General features: G+C 40.0%; 1 protein-coding gene across 2 annotated transcripts in view; it reads left to right on the top strand.

The window, feature by feature from the left end:
• Window positions 1-15240, top strand: part of Fmo2 (flavin containing dimethylaniline monoxygenase 2) — a 24615-nt gene extending 9375 nt beyond the window's left edge. For both annotated transcript variants that reach the window (XM_008848524.3, XM_029553757.1), the window contains 7 exons: window positions 1346-1534; window positions 4125-4287; window positions 5758-5900; window positions 7154-7353; window positions 8908-9263; window positions 11376-11448; window positions 12395-15240. In XM_008848524.3, the coding sequence (XP_008846746.1) occupies window positions 1346-1534; window positions 4125-4287; window positions 5758-5900; window positions 7154-7353; window positions 8908-9263; window positions 11376-11448; window positions 12395-12737 (1467 nt within the window). In that variant the 3' untranslated portion in view covers window positions 12738-15240. The remainder of the gene's footprint in view (window positions 1-1345; window positions 1535-4124; window positions 4288-5757; window positions 5901-7153; window positions 7354-8907; window positions 9264-11375; window positions 11449-12394) is intronic.
• The last annotated feature ends 1106 nt before the right edge of the window (window positions 15241-16346 follow it).

Genomic DNA, 16346 nt, shown 5'->3' with positions numbered 1-16346 from the left:
GAAGGCAACCATAGTCATTTTCCTTTCTTTTAGATGATTTTCTCTCTCTCTCTCTCTCTCTCTCTCTCTCTCTCTCTCTCTCTCCTCCCTCCCTCCCTCTCTCCTTCCTTCCCTTTCTCTCTCTTTAAAGAGAGATGAGTTGAAACTCAACTACATCTAAACACTGAGCTTGTCTTCTAGTCCAGGTTACCGCTTCCTTTTTTGTTTGTTTGTTTTTTGTTTATTTATGTATGCATTTTTTGAAACAGGCAGCAATCCTCCTGCCTCATACTTCCAAGATGACCTCCTCCTCTTCAAATCATGCCAAATAACCTAAAAAAACATAAAAATTTCACAAGAAAGGAATGATTTTCTATAAATGATGATGAGAAAGAAACATGTATACTTGATAGATTAGAGGTGAAATTTTCCTTTTTATTACTTCTCTGTAAAATAAACTATGGAGCAATTCAAGTAAAACTAAGCAATTTCTTTCAGTTAATAAATTTCTTTAACCTTTTCAATCTCTACAACTACACTTATGAAAAACCAAAACAGTAATTGCTTTTTCTCTGGATTATGCCCTAGTCCTCACATACACGGAAGACTCTACTGGGGAGTTCTTGGGTACCATTCTTTAAATTTTCTTATGAAAGCCTCTTTAATCAAGGCTGATCTGATCATCATTCTTGGCTATTTCCATGAATTAGTATAAATATTGCACAAAGTGCTACTTTAGAAGAGAATATGAACTCATCCAGAGTACTTGATATATGGGATTTTACCAGTGCTTACTGCTAACATTAAAAATCAGGTTTAAACTTTGGTTGGTTTTGGTGCTGATCACCTTTATCATTTAAGGAAGATTGATTTGAACAAAGCACAAAGTAAAGACTGACAGATTTAAATCAAGATGCAAAAACTTCTGATTCCCAAAAGCATTCATTTATTTTAAATTATCTATTACGTTCTCTATCCAATGTTTCAGTATTTATTAGTCTTTAAGAGGTAGAGGGTATAATAAAGCTCCTTGGGGGAAATTTAAGAAGGAAACTGGTTCACAAAGACTGGCCTTAAATAGGTAGAAATCTGGGGTGCTAAATATTCTACAATGTGCCAAAAGAATTGCCTCCACCCTAAACCCCACCAATGCCAATAACATCTCCACTGAGCAATACTAGTAGGCAACAAACAGGTCCCCCACACAAAAAGGTGGACCACATATGCCACTCACCAGTCAGGTATTTTAGTCCTGCTTCAGCAGGGAAAGAGAATCATTTCACTCAAGGGTTAGATACATGAAGAATAGGAGTCCAAGAGAATTTAAATATATGATTTCCAATTATCATTTTACTTCACCCTCTAGGAAACTGTGGAAGATGGCCGCGCAAGTATCTATCAATCTGTCATCACCAACACCAGCAAAGAAATGTCCTGTTTCAGTGACTTCCCAATGCCTGAAGATTTCCCCAACTTCCTACACAACTCAAAACTCCTGGAATATTTCAGAATTTTTGCCAAAACGTTTGATCTTCTAAAATATATCCAGTTTCAGGTATCGTATTTTGGGAGAAATGGATTTCTCTACATTAGTTCAGTTCACATTTGAATAGAAAAGCTACTCTGGTGATGAAAGACATGGAATACACTATCCTGCTTTGATGAATTTGTTGAATGCTAAAAGCTTGGTACATCCCAAAAAGCAGCTTCGTTACCCTTGGTATTATAGATTGTATACATTAACAGAAAAGGAAAAGTGTCTGTTAAAATTGGAAGTTTGAATTATGATAACATAGGTGGTAAAATTACATTGAAACTCTGCCATTGGAGTCTCCTAGCCTCATATCCCTTGATATGAGATCTCTACAGAAATGAGATTTCTTATATATGTATTAAACAAAACTTTCTACTTTCCATTTATCTCAAAAGCCTGTGATAACTATTTTTGCTACTTTCTTTTTTTCTGCATGTAATCTCTAGCAACATAGAGAGGATCAGATCATTTTGAGTTATACTTGGAATTATCTTTTCCTGTGCTTTCTCTATAAATAAATAATAACAACAAAGAAACACATATTCTCGTTAAACACATTTCATTGTTAAAGATGGAATTGCATTCCTGGATAAATAACTTTTACTGAAGCTTATTTTGATACATTTCATTTTCTTAGTAATTCTAGTCTTGTAAGTATCAAACTTGTAATATATTAACTTGTAACCACTGATTTTGATGGAAGTCTGTATTTATAAATACCATAAAATTTCCACTTAATCCTCATATGATTTCTTCACAATTCCTGATAGATCCAGCCTATAGATGACAAATTTTTATACCAGAGATTTTGATAGGTCTTTGTCCACTTAGCTATCCATCTACTGAACAAATACATTGCCTTCTTATGAAATGTAATTTATATTATCTGGTCTTGTAAAAGTCATGTTTAAGTTTCAAGGAGTTCTCATTTGCTGTGTTACTTGTTCTACTGTTTTCTGGATGATGACGAGGAAGACACATTTTCACTTATTAGCCTCTTACCTGATAAAGTCATAGACGGTAGGTCTATTTCCAACTGTAAAGGGCCTGCTGCTTGCCAGTGACAGTGTATCCTACATCAGTGCTTCTCAAACTCTAGTGTGCATAAAACATGAGTTGTGATTAAACAGGCATAGGATAAATTTGAGATTCTGCATGTCTAGCTCCTGGGTGATGTTGAAGGTACCAGTCCTCAAACCACATTTTTGAACAGCAAGAACTCACAAAGAACTTTAGCTAATATACTACTCTCACCTAAAAATTTCCACTGAAAACTACTTGCATTCTTTAAAGCCCTTTTACAAGATTTTTGAATCTCTCTATCCATATATATTTTTTAATTGAGATAGTTTTAAAAATCAGCAACCCAATATGTTGAAAAAAACTGAAAAAATTCAAAGACATATTGTGTCATCAGATTTCAGGTTCTGTGACAAAATGTGCAAGTGCAAGAAAATAAACTTTTTTTAAGGGAAAGGTTCATTTTAGTTCACAGGATCAGAAGTTTCTGTCCATGGTCATTTGACCCTATTGTGTTTGGGCCTCTGTGAAGGCAGCATATCATAACAGAGAGTACATAGGAGGACAAAGCTGCTCACCTTGTGACAGCTGGGAAGAAGAGAGAGAGAGAGAGAGAGAGAGAAGGAAGGAAGGAAGGAAGGAAGGAAGGAAGGAAGGAAGGAAGGAAGGAAGGAAGGAAGGAAGGAAGGAAGGAAGGAAGGAAGGAAGGAAAAAGGACTTAAACCTGAATATCTCCTTCAAAGAGATGCCTTGCTCCCCATGACCTAACTTCCTGCCACTAAGCCCCATCTCTTAAGGACCCACCACCTCCCAATTGTGCCATGAACTGAGGGCTAAGTCTTTAATACATGGGCTTCTGGAAGACACTTATCCAAACTATAGTACATATGCAAAGTCTCACATACTTTCATGTGAGAAAACCAGCATCTCCACCCTCTAGAAGTATATCTAGCATTATTTCCCTTTGACATTGTTTCTTAAATTCAGCAGACATGAAACATTCATGAACATTACTAACAAAAAAAAATTGATAGCCTTCCATACGGTGAGGTATGTTTAAAAAGTTAATGAAGCAATATCTTATTTCATTCAGATGAGATCTGGAGCTATATTGCTAATTTGATGTACTCTGAACAATCAGGAATGTTAACAAGCACCATTTGGTAGAAGGATAATATGCCAGGCACTCTGCCAAGTGCTTCACATGAAACATCGTCTGTGATAGAGTCTACTGGGAAGTGGGTATAGAAAAGGAACTTAAGAAATGTTCATTATGTGTCCACTTAAATGAGTGGCATATGTTTTGTATCCTTGTCCAGATCTTGCCTTCCTTCTCCTTTCACTGGAGTCACTCAGTGTTTGGCACCCTTAACACACTGGTTCCCACTGCTGAGTCAGCCCTTTGTACAAAGTGGTTTGTCCTCAGTGCTGCCTGCCAAAGAATAAGAAGGGAACACTCGGCAAAGTTTGCCTTCAGAGGCCTGCAGAGGAGTCAAAATAACATTAAATTGGCTATACATTACACTCTCCCCATCCCCTACTTCCAGGGCCCTGCCACAGTAATTAATAATGTCTTTTCTGTTTGTTCAAGACAACCGTCCTCAGTGTGAAAAAGTGCCCAGATTTCGCGTCCTCTGGCCAATGGGAGGTTTATATTCAGAGCAATGGCAAGGAGCAACAGGTTGTCTTTGATGCCATCATGGTTTGCAGTGGCCATCACATCCAACCTCACATCCCACTGAAGTCATTTCCAGGTAAGGTTTCTGCAATTCTCGGCCCTCAGGAGTAGGCTTCCAGGAATCTCATGTGCGGTTTGGATGGATAGGCAGGATTTGCTGCTATGACTGGGGATAATGAGATTGAGATAGAGCTGGAAAGATAAAGACCACCAAGCACCATCTTTGTTTCTGTTGCTCTCTGAGTCTTCATACATATCTCAGCTAACTTCCTCCAGTATCTCTGTTTTTTCTAGAAATTCAGAGAACTCTCACAAAAATTGGTTCTGTATTAGAGACCTTTATAACCATATGCCTATACTGGTCTTATGTCCTACCAAACCCATGCAAATTGGTTACATTCTTGAAGCCCCTTCTACCCCCCCCCCAGGGGTTAGTGGAGAAAATGTGTAGAAATGCAGGCTGGGACAGGACAACGGGGGCAGTGCAAGACTGGATCCCTGAAGCCAGCTGTCCTGATGGCCCAGCCTCCCTCAGAGTTCCCTTCCCAAGTGAAATCAAACCCCTAGACAAGAAACCACCTCAGAAAGCACGTCCTTCCCAGGGTCCTCAAGAAAGCATCTACCACAGCAGTCAGCATCCAAGCTTCATATGAGAAGCTCCTAAACTCCTGGTGGCCAGAGAGCTTCCCAAAGAATCAAATACTCAGACGAAAAGCAAGTAAATCTTGCCACAGGGGTGGGGGCGTCAATATGCAGTCAGGACTGAGCCCCACTGGTCTAAAGCAATGGTTCCAAAGCAAAATAATTTTTTAAAAACCACAAATTGCAGGCCTCCAGTCCAGAATTTCTGGTTCAGCGGATCTGGCACAAGGCTAAAGCATGCTTTTTAGTAGTATTATTATTTATTTCTCCCAAGTTACCAGAACAGCTTAATGTTGCTGGCCAACGAACCCCTTTTTAAAAACAAATGGCCTAAAAATTCTTTCAGATAACTCCACAACAAAAGCAAAGAAATACTTTAATAAGGTCATGTATTCCTGAGAAGTCTAAAAGTGCTTAACTAGAAAGAACACACAGAGGCCAACACAGGACTAACCATCAAATGTTACCCACTGACTCAATGCGTAATTTCTGCATATCTGTGTTTTAGTTTTTGTTTTTGCAAAATGATAAATAGTATTCTAATTCTTATATAATTGCAATAACATCATTTAAAAATATTTTAAAATATAACTACTATGTGAAACCAGAGTATCATTAGACAGTCTAAATAGAATGACAGATAGTCAGAAATCAGCGCCAACCCCTGTTCTGTGCAGCAAAACCAATTGCTGACCTCTGATAAATGCAGGCACTGCAGCCTCTCACATGCATGGTGCCTAATGTTGCTTATAGGACTTTTACTTTGAGTTTGATCATTGATCATTCTAACTCCTACAAGAGAGGAAGGAAGAAAACACATGACTGATCCCAAAAAGGAAAAACTGACAATGTGGTCTTATTGAAATTAGCTTGATATAAAGTTTCTCTCTTCTTACCCCTGAAGGTATTGAGAAATTCAAAGGCCAGTATTTCCATAGCCGCCAATACAAGGACCCAGCTGGATTTGAGGGGAAACGCATCCTGGTGATTGGAATAGGAAACTCAGCCTCAGATATAGCCTGTGAACTAAGTAAGAAGGCTGCACAGGTGCGATGATTTCTGCTTCCCTTGTACTATGGGAAAGAAAGAAAGGAGAGACAGCTGGAGCACCCAGTTGTACATCAAAGCCCCATCATTCATTTGGTAGTTGTGCATTTTAGTATTGTAGAAAATCTGGAAGAAACCAGAGTCTAACTTCTAGCTCTGCCACTAGCCCAGCCACATAGCCTAGAATGAGTCAATTCTCTGGACTTGGTTCCTTCATATTTTAAATAGGAAGTTTTAACCAAATATCCCTGATACAAAAGGCCCAAGTTTTACCCATGGGTCCTACTGAGAAGCTGAGCCATTCATAAACTGGATGGGCAAAATGAGAGAAGGAACTGTCCCATAAGGGGCAAAATCACAGCTGTAAAGACAGGAAAGACTGGTGGACTGACCATTGGAATTAGTCCAAGGATTTTCTTGTGTCTCCATAACAGTTTCAAGACTTTGGCTCCTCTATCCATGCCAACGAGCTCTGAAAACTAGGAGAATTTCACTTTGAGGTTAAACATTTTTAAAATGGAACCTCAGGGCTGGGGAGATACCTCAGTGAGTAAACTGCTGGTCTCACAAGCATGAGGACCTGAGCTTGAGCCCCAGAACCAGAGAGGGGAATGGGGGAGGTAGAATGATTAAAACTCATTATATAAATATATGAAACTTTTTTCTGGGTCTGTTTTCTTTTTTTATTTATTTTTTATTTACATAAATAATTTATTGAGAATTTCATACATGTATATAAGGCGTTTTGATCAAATCCATGCCCACTCCCTCCCCTCCAACTCCTCCCATATGTCCCCATCACTTTTTTCTGATAACGTATATGAAACTTCTAAACAATAAAAGAAGAAAAAGAAAAATCAATAGGTGAATAAATAAGAAAAACTGCTGAGTGTGGTGATGCATAGCTGTAATCCCAGTGCCAGGGAAGCAGAGGCAGACTCCCTGGAGCTTGCTGGGCAAGCCAGTCTGGCCTACTTGGTGAGCTCCAGGTCAATGAGAGACCCTGCTTCAAAAATCAAGGTGGATGGTGACAGAAGCAACACCCAAGGTTAACCTCTGGCCTCCACATGTATGCACACACAGAGATACATGTGTACCTGCACACATATGCACCTTCATGTATGAGCATGCACACACACAAATAAAAAATAAAATGGAACTCTGCCACCAAACATATTACATATCACATGTACAAGAGATTCCCCCTAAAGGTCCAAGGCCTAACTTAAACTGCACTTCTTTTTGTTTACAAGGTCTTTATCAGCACCAGACAAGGTACCTGGGTCATGAGCCGAATCTCTGAAGATGGCTATCCTTGGGACATGGTCTTCCATACAAGATTTAACTCCATGCTCCGAAATGTCCTGCCACGCACCATTGTCAAATGGATGATGGCACAGCAGATGAATCGATGGTTCAACCATGAAAATTATGGTCTTGAGCCTCAAAACAAGTATAGTTACTTTTCTTTTAAGGGGGCTATATTCAGTGTAAGCAAGGTTGGCTGCAACTACCTCTCTTTTCAAAGACCCAATTTTCTAGCATGGTGGTTCAAACTATAACCTAATAGTATGTGTATCCTATAGGTCCTAGAGTTTGAAACTCAAATTTGTACTACATGTCTTTAAAAGAAATACTTAAGGAAATGATATAAGATCTTATAAATTGTTCTAGAAAGCAGAATTAGAATTGATGGAAAGAACTTTCTAATACCCAGACGGCCCAGTTTTGGAGAAGGCACCTCAAGAGACTGTGATCTTCGCAGACCACTATGACGGGAAATGCACAGATTCCATCTGATAAGCTGTGTTTTACTGACCATATGCCCTGAGGGTTGTTCCCATGGGCCGTTTTGGAAAGTATATTCCTTTCTCATTGCCTAAAGACAAATATTTGTTGGTTGAACAAGTAAACATTGTGGATGTTTACTTTTCTTTAGTTGATAACAGTCTCCCTCTCCCAAGTTAAAAAGATTATTTAGAGTCTTGCAACAGATGTTCCGCTGCATTGTATTAAGAGATCCAATGTAGATGTCATACACTGCCTTATTTTTTTGTTGTTGATGGCGGGGGGGAGGCAGGGGGGTGGGGGGTGGGGTGGAAGGGTGAATGAGGCTTAGGGAGTCCCGGCGCTGAGAGCTGCGCTATAGACTTACCCCAAGAGGCCTGAGGATACACACTGCCTTATTTTTAAAAAAAGAAAATAAATGATTCACAAATCAAGAACTCCAGAAATATAAGCAAACTATGCTCCACTGTCCATGCCATCATAAACAGAGTTTCCACAGATACTGGGATCAATAAATATTGCCAAATCTATTTTTATGCATCGATTTTTAAGCACTGATCCCATAGTAAATTTCATTGCTAATGTGATACATTTTCCATTCCTTACTTATGAGCAGATAGAAATTAAATGAAACAGTCAAACAATAAAAACTAGATAGCATAAAAAGTGGTAGAAGCACCAAGGGGGTGACAGCTACGAGAAACTCAGAGCAGAACCAGAGGTACTGACGTTCCATCCATGACCTCAGGGACACTCTCTTCTCTTTTTTTAATATTTTCTTATTTTTATTTTATTTCATGTGTATGCGTGTATTGCCTGCATGTATGTAGGTGTACCCATGTCATACAATGGGTACCCACAGAGGTCAGAATAGGATGTCAGATCCCCTGCAACTGGAGTTATGGACAGTTGTCAGCCGCCATGTGGGTGCTGGGATTCGAAACCAGGTCTTCTGCAAGAACAGCCAGTACTCTTAACCACTGAGCCATCTCTCAAGCCCAGCACTCTCTTCTTTGAAATATTTTTATGTAGATCACCTGCATAATTACCATTATTTATTGAAGGACAAGATTAGTGGTATTAGAATAAGTCCAAGTTTGGGGGCAGGCAAACAAGTTTAGATGGAGTTTGGTGGATACTTGAGGAACTGGCCCTAAAACTGTCAAGAGGGTTGCAGATTCATCAAACACTCTCCTGAGTGTCTTCTCTCCTGTATCAGATACCTTATGAAAGAACCCGTATTAAACGACGATCTTCCCAGCCGCCTGCTATATGGAGCCATCAAAGTGAAAACTAGAGTAAAAGAGCTCACGGAAACTGCTGTCATTTTTGAGGATGGAACAATGGAGGAGAACATTGATGTCATTGTCTTTGCCACAGGATATACTTTATCCTTTCCGTTCCTTGATGATTCGCTTGTTAAGGTGGAAAATAATATGGTCTCGCTGTACAAATTCATGTTCCCCCCTCACCTGAAGAAGTCAACCTTTGCATGCATTGGTCTCATCCAGCCTCTAGGTTCCATTTTCCCAACTGCAGAACTTCAGGCACGCTGGGTGACAAGAGTTTTCAAAGGTAGGTAGATAGTTCAACCTGACAAGGTATGTTTTATTTTTAAATAAATTTATTGATTGATTTTAGTGTGAGTGTGGGTGTGGGTGGGTGCACGCCCCTCACACGGAGGTCAGAGGACAGCTCTCAGAAGTTGGCTCTCTTCTGCTACCTTGTGGGACCCAGAAATCAAATTCAGGTTGTCAGGCCTCCACACTAGCATGGACCTACCTGCTGAGGCAGCCTAAAGTTTTCAATGTTTTGAAAAGTCATCTCCTCTCATGTGTGCAGCATTTTGCCATCCTCAGAAGGCTATTATTTCTCTGTTCCTGGGGTTCAGTTCTAGTCAACAAAACCTCATTGACCACATAGCCTGTGCTGAGGCCTAGTAAGTCAGAAAGAAATTTTAAATAAGTCATTTTAACATTACATGGAAAATGCTTTGATGGAGAAATGGGTGAGTGTTGTGAGAAAAGGAGAAAAGATAGCAGAGTGGGATGGCAGGAGGGCACAGGGTGAGAAAACTTCCTGGTTTCTTGGTTACAGAAAAGGAATCCCCTGAGGAAAGGCTCAGAAGCAGGCAGGGTGCATGTGGAAAACTTAACATTGCTAGAGTTGATGTGTGAGGCACAGCAAGATGAGAGGTTTATCTTAGAGAAGAAGATGGAGGGAGGACACAAAAGCTTTGTATACTGTGTTAAGGATCCTGGACTATAAAATGTATGGTTTTTTTTTTTTTTTGGAGGGGTGGAGGTGAGACAGAATCTAATATAACTTAAGTTGTCCTCAAATTTACTATGTAGCTGAAGTTGACCTTGAACTCCAGATCTCCTGCCTTTATCTTGCACGAAGCTCAGTTTTATAATCCCAGCACTCAGGAGGCAGGAGATTGGGCAACAGTTCAAGGACAGACTGGGCTATCTAGAAAGCATTTATCAAAATGAAAAAGAAGGAAAGGAAAGGGGGAGGGAAGGAAGGACAGAGGGAGGAAAAGATAAAGGAAGAGAAAAAAGATGAAAGACAAGAGAAAGAAAAACATAAAGGTAAAACTTGGGTTTTTCCCAAGTCTGGCTACACATAAGAATTGTGTGGCAGATCCTTAAAGAGTCTTTAAGTCTTGCCTAAGGACCTAGAATTTGTACTTCAAAAATCTCTTAAGCCAGAGGCACAAAGGAAAGGGTATACTCAAGAAATGGGAATTGTCCACTTTACAGTTAAGGTAGATTATTTCAGCAGTAGTTTGGAATATTGATTTTAAAGTTGGAGAATAGAGACTTGAACACCCCTAAAAAGGCTCCTGCACTCATCTGTGCCAAAATATGATGCAGCCTGGGCTGGCAAAGTGTCAACGACGGCATTCATGGGAGAATAGTTAAGAATAAAACCAGAAAGACATGACAGCTGACTCACAGAGAGAACGAGAGGAGTCAAGGATGGCGTCCAGGACCTAGCTCTGGAGACTGGTAGATGGCTGTGGCTGAGAGTTGAGACGGGAGGGTCTCAGTGACAAACTCAGCTTTGGACTATTTGTATCTGAGATGCAGGATAGCAGGCCATGTGCAAGAACTTGGCCATTTTTCACCTCTGAAGCTCACAAAACACTCAAACTCGGGAGATGGACCGAAGCACACAGAAACCCTTACGCTCATCCGCTTTATCTCTCCACACTGTCCTCATTCACTGAGGCAACCAGTGTTTCTTATCAGGTTTTCTTCAGTAGTTTCTTACTGGTCTCCCTAATTATAAGTTCACCTCCCTCAAGCTCACTAAATTCAGTAGCCAGATGGATCTTTCTGGAAGGGCAAGAAACTCTTCCACAGGATGCTATCACCTTCAGGATAGAAGCCAACCCACCCTGGCATTGTTTACAGGCTCCTCAGGCATGCTTACCTTCTCTGTCCCGTTCTTGGGCTCCTCTGCTTCATACTCCTACCACTGACTGTGCTCCACTTCATAGGCTCACTCCTGGAGCTCAACAGCACAAAGGTTCATCTTCTGAGCATCATGATGCATCTACTCATTCCTGACTGATAAAACATGATTAAATGGCCAGACCTTAATTTTAGAAAATGACTACTACACAAAGCAACAATTTTGAATCAAACTCACCATTTAAACCAACCTTGTATTTCCCAGGCTTGTGTAGCTTGCCTTCAGAAAAGACTATGATGATGGACATAATCAAAAGGAATGAAAAAAGAATTGACCTGTAAGTACTTTTTCTTACAACAAATGTTTTACATACAGCAGTGTTTCACAAAGTACAGTGATCTAACTGCCCACAAGAAAAAGCTACCTGCTAAAGATGCAGTCTTAGATTATAACCCAGGTTGAACGAACCAGAAATTCTGTGGACAAGACTGGAAATTCGCATTTTGATGCTTTCCCATGGTGATTCTTATACATTCTGCTTTAAGCGCCCATTACTCAAAGATAGATATTATATCAAGTCAAAGCATTTTTTCCTTGGGTTACTTTCATTTCAATGTTCTATGAAGACCATATTCGATTTCACATCCTCTCAGGCCACCCACACTCAGGAGATGGGATGGGATGGTGCTGGTGACAGTAGCCTGAAGCTCTCTCAAAAGTTAGTTGGGTATTCCCATCAAAATAACCCAGGAAGGGCCTCAGGTATGAACAGGATTTGTGGGTTTTGTTGAGCCGGAATCAAGTACCCTTGGAAAGTTGACTTGGGGCCTTACATCAGAAATAAGGAATTATCTTGTGTTCAAATTTTAATTCGTTTGACATTTATTGAGCATTTACTGCATAGCAGTCAGACTGTCAAGCTTTTAGCAATTTAACAAGTGAATACTAAGCATTTCTTCTGCAGAAAACACCAGCTCTCTGCCATTCCATGAATCTTTGTGGTCATCCTGAGTAATACATTACTCAGACTTAGAGCAACTTAGTTAATACTAAATAATTATCACAATCAACAATATTATTACATTCTTCCAGTCTCCATAAATTTGTTTACTCATAACCTCTTCAATAAGAGATATGAACTTCCTAATGGGAAAACATCCCAGAGATTCATTCAAAACCCATTTATTCATCCCCTCATTCCTTTATTCTTTCAACGTGTATTGAGTGCTTCATATTCTGATAGAACATTTTATGAATCTGCCCTTTTCATTTTTTTCATTAAGGTTTGGAGAAAGCCAGAGTCAGTTACTGCAGACCAACTACATTGACTACCTGGACGAACTTGCCTTAGAGATAGGCGCGAAGCCAGACTTCATCTCTCTCTTTTTGAAAGATCCCAAACTGGCTGCCAAACTCTACTTTGGGCCCTGCAACTCCTACCAGTACCGCTTGGTTGGACCTGGGCAATGGGAAGGAGCCAGGAATGCCATCCTCACCCAGAAGCAAAGGATCCTGAAGCCCTTAAAGACACGGTCTCTGAAGTCTTCATCCACCATCCCAGCCTCTTTCCTTATCAAAATTCTTGGGCTTCTTGCTGTTGTTCTGGCCCTCTTTTTCCAACTTTAATGATTCTATTTGTCAGTGTGACACTTACTTCTGCCTTTTTTCGCTTGTCCATCAGTGCGTATTTTAAAAAGACTGAAAGAAAAGATATTACATCTACATTGCAATGTTTAGAGTTAGAAAGGGCAAGTAGGAGGGCTAATTACTGGTAAATTAAAAGAATTAGGTCTAGATATAAAACCAAAATTATGTTATGACTGTTCTTTGCCAATTCTACCCTCTCCTCAAGTTCATCAGACTCCAAACCGCTTTATAAAATAAAGCTGGCCCAGGCAGACAGTGCTTCCAGTCTTGACAGGGTTTGAATAGTGTGGAAAAACAGTAAAATTACACAAAATATGAAACAAGTTCCATAGTTTAGATTACTGGAGAACTTAAATTGTGGTAGATGTTTAAAACTCATGTACTGTGTACTTGATGGTGTTCTTATGCAGGCTATGGTTACAGAGCTCCCCAATTTGGGGTTATGCTCTGCTGGCCTCATGAGGGATCCCTCAAAAACACTAGAGGAAAGAAAATAAAATAGATAGGCAGCAACAGCAATGCTCAGATAGACTTTAGGCATCTCACATTGCAAACTAAGAAAACAGACACATTTCCCTGCATACTGACAGAAACATTGAGGCAAAAATAAAAATAAATATTACATATTAGCTAGCTACAACATATGTGCATTGTTTATCATCGATCAGACATTGTGCTATGTGCACATCATATATATTATTTTATTTTATTCTCACAGCACTTGTGAAGTGGGCACAGCTGTGATACCCACTGTGTAGATGATGATACTGGGATACAGAACAGTTATGTAACATGCCCCAGGCCACAGTGATGGTGTTAAGATGGAGCTTGAATTGGAGCTCAGCTTTATTGAACTCTAAAACTGAAGGTCATAACCTCACCACACAAAATACTTATTTGTAAAAACCTCCACTCTTGATAAAGTACTTACTAATAGTTCATTTTATTCATTATAAGATTATAGTTTTATTCATTAGCACTGTTTTTCAAAACTAATAGCAACTTCCCTGAAAATACAACTTGATTGATTTCATTTGCAACATCTGGCCTATATTTCAGCTAGATTTTAAAAAGGACTTGAGTGGGTTGTGGTGGTACCCACCTTTAACCCCGGTACTCAGATAGCAGAGATAGGTGGATCTCTGTGAGTTCAAGTCCAGCCTGGTCTACACAGAGAGCTCCAAACAAGCCAGGGATACATAGTAAAAATCTATCTCAAAAAAGAAAAATAAAATTTTCTTCAAGAAATTTAGAATGAAAGGTATCTATGCAATCATATTTAAAATAATCATCAACATTTTGAAAAACTAGGAATTAAAGGAAAACGTATGTCCCAAGTAGTTGAAAAACACTCAGTAATTTCATAGCTAAGCAAGGCAAAATGCTCAATAGTGTGTTATCTTTGTTATCAGATATAAGGAAATGGAGCAGTGATGGGAGACATTCCCTTGGCACTGAAGACTCAAGGAGACAAGCAATTCAATGTCAACAAACACTGAGCAACATAATGGACATCAGACTATGAACATTCACAGCTGCTCTTTCCATGAACTGCACTGGGAGATAAGCTATGCCCTGAGACCAGACCAGGGGTCTAGGAAGAAAGGGCAGACATCGAGGACATTAAAGATTTAGGCAAGCCTCTCTTCTTTCTTCCTTCAAAGCTTTTATGAACACTATTCTTAACTCTCTCTCTCTCTCTCTCTCTCTCTCTCTCTCTCTCTCTCTCTCTCTCTCTCTCTGGCCTACAGAGAGATGGCAATCTCTGTCAGTAGAAACTTCTTTCTTTAAAGTTCACTGAAGAAACTGGGCTGGGGAAATTGCTCAATCAGTTAAGATATTTTCCTTGGTGAGCATAAGGATCTGAGTTTGATCCCCAGAACACATATTTTAAAAGCCAGGTGTATAGCCAGACCTGGTGGCATATACCTTTAATCCAAGCACACTTAGGAGGCAGAGGCAGGTGGATCTCTATGAGTTTAGGGACAGCCCAATCTACATATCAAGTGCCAAGCCAGGTGTGGTGGCACTCACTTGTAATCCCAGTGCTGAAATTACAAATGAAATGGAGAGGGGCTGACTCCCAAGGATCATTGGCCAGCCAGCCTAGCCTATTTGCTGAGTTCCAGGTCAGTAAGAGAATCTGTCTCCAAAAGAAAAGGTGGACTGTGCCTAAGGAACAACACCAGAGATTGGCCTCTGGCCTACAAACACGTACACACAAACCTGCACACTCATGTGTACCTGCACACACTTACATATACAAAAAAGTTCATGGAAGGTACTACAATTCCTTGAATTTACATTTAAGACTTTTTATTGCTCTTATAAGCAAATTCCTTTTAAAACTTACAAACAAATGGGGTATGGTGGTGAATACCTTTAGTTCCATCACTCTGGAGGTAGAGTCAGGTGCATCTTTATAAGATCAAGGCCATTCTGGTGTACATAGTGAGTTCCAGGCTAGCTGGAGCTATAGGGAAACCTTGTCTCAAAAAGATGAGAGAGAGAGAAAGAGAGAGAGAGAGAGAGAGAGAGAGAGAGAGAGGAGAGTATATATATATACTTCTTAATTAAAAGGAGATTATTTGAACTGGAAAGATGTCTCCAATGGATAGAGGTACTTGACACCAGACTTGACAACCTAAGTTTAATTCCCCAGGACCCACATGATGGAAGGAGAAAACTGCTCTTGCAAGTTGTCCTCTGATCTCCACGCATGCACCATGGCATATGTGTGTCCTCACACACACACAAAAAAAAAAACAAATAAAGTGCAACAAAAATAAAAGCAGACTGCCTTGTCAATTATTAAAAATTATCTTTGGGGCTGGACAGGTGGTTTGGCAGGTAAAGGCTCTCGCCACCAAGTCTGACAATCGGAGTTTGATTCCTGGGACTCACATGGTAGGAGAGGACCAACTCCTGAAAGCTGATTTATAACCTCCACATTCACACAGTGGTAATTGGTCCTAAACTAATATATACATATGTGTGTGTGTGTGTGTGTGTGTGTGTGTGTGTGTGTGTTTGATATTTCTTAAATGCCAGGCATGGTGGCTCATAATTTTTTTTAGTATTTTGTTTATTATTATTTTTTATTTTATGTGTATGCATGTATTGCCTGCATGTAGGTAAGTGCACCTGTGTCCTGCAATGCCTACAGAAGACAGAAGAGGCTATCAGATTCCCTGGAACTGAAGTTACGGACAGTTGTTCGCTGCCATGTGGGTGCTGGGATTTGAAGAAGAAGAGCCAGTGTCCCTAACCGCTGAACCATCTCTGCAGCCTGGTGGCTCATAATTTTAATCCCGGTACTTGAGAGGCAGAGATGGGTGAATCTCTGTAAATTGGAAGCCAGTCAGTTCTACATAGCAAGTTCTAGGCTAGCCAGGAATACAGAGTGGGACCCTGTCTCAAAAAAGTTTTTTTTTATTATTTTTGAGGGCTAAAGAGATAGCTCAGTGGTTAAGAGCATATAATACTCTTGCAGAAGACCTGAGTTCAGTTCCCAACCCACATGTTGGGCAGCTCACAACTACCTGTAACTCCAGCTCTGGAGGATCCAGTGACTCTGGTCTCTGCAGA

The sequence above is a fragment of the Nannospalax galili genome, unplaced genomic scaffold (genome assembly GCF_000622305.1).
Source record: "Nannospalax galili isolate Female #2095 unplaced genomic scaffold, S.galili_v1.0 scaffold624, whole genome shotgun sequence".
Taxonomy (NCBI): domain Eukaryota; kingdom Metazoa; phylum Chordata; class Mammalia; order Rodentia; family Spalacidae; genus Nannospalax; species Nannospalax galili.
The sequence above is the reverse complement of the archived record's forward strand: the minus strand, read 5'-3'. Positions and strand labels throughout refer to the sequence as shown.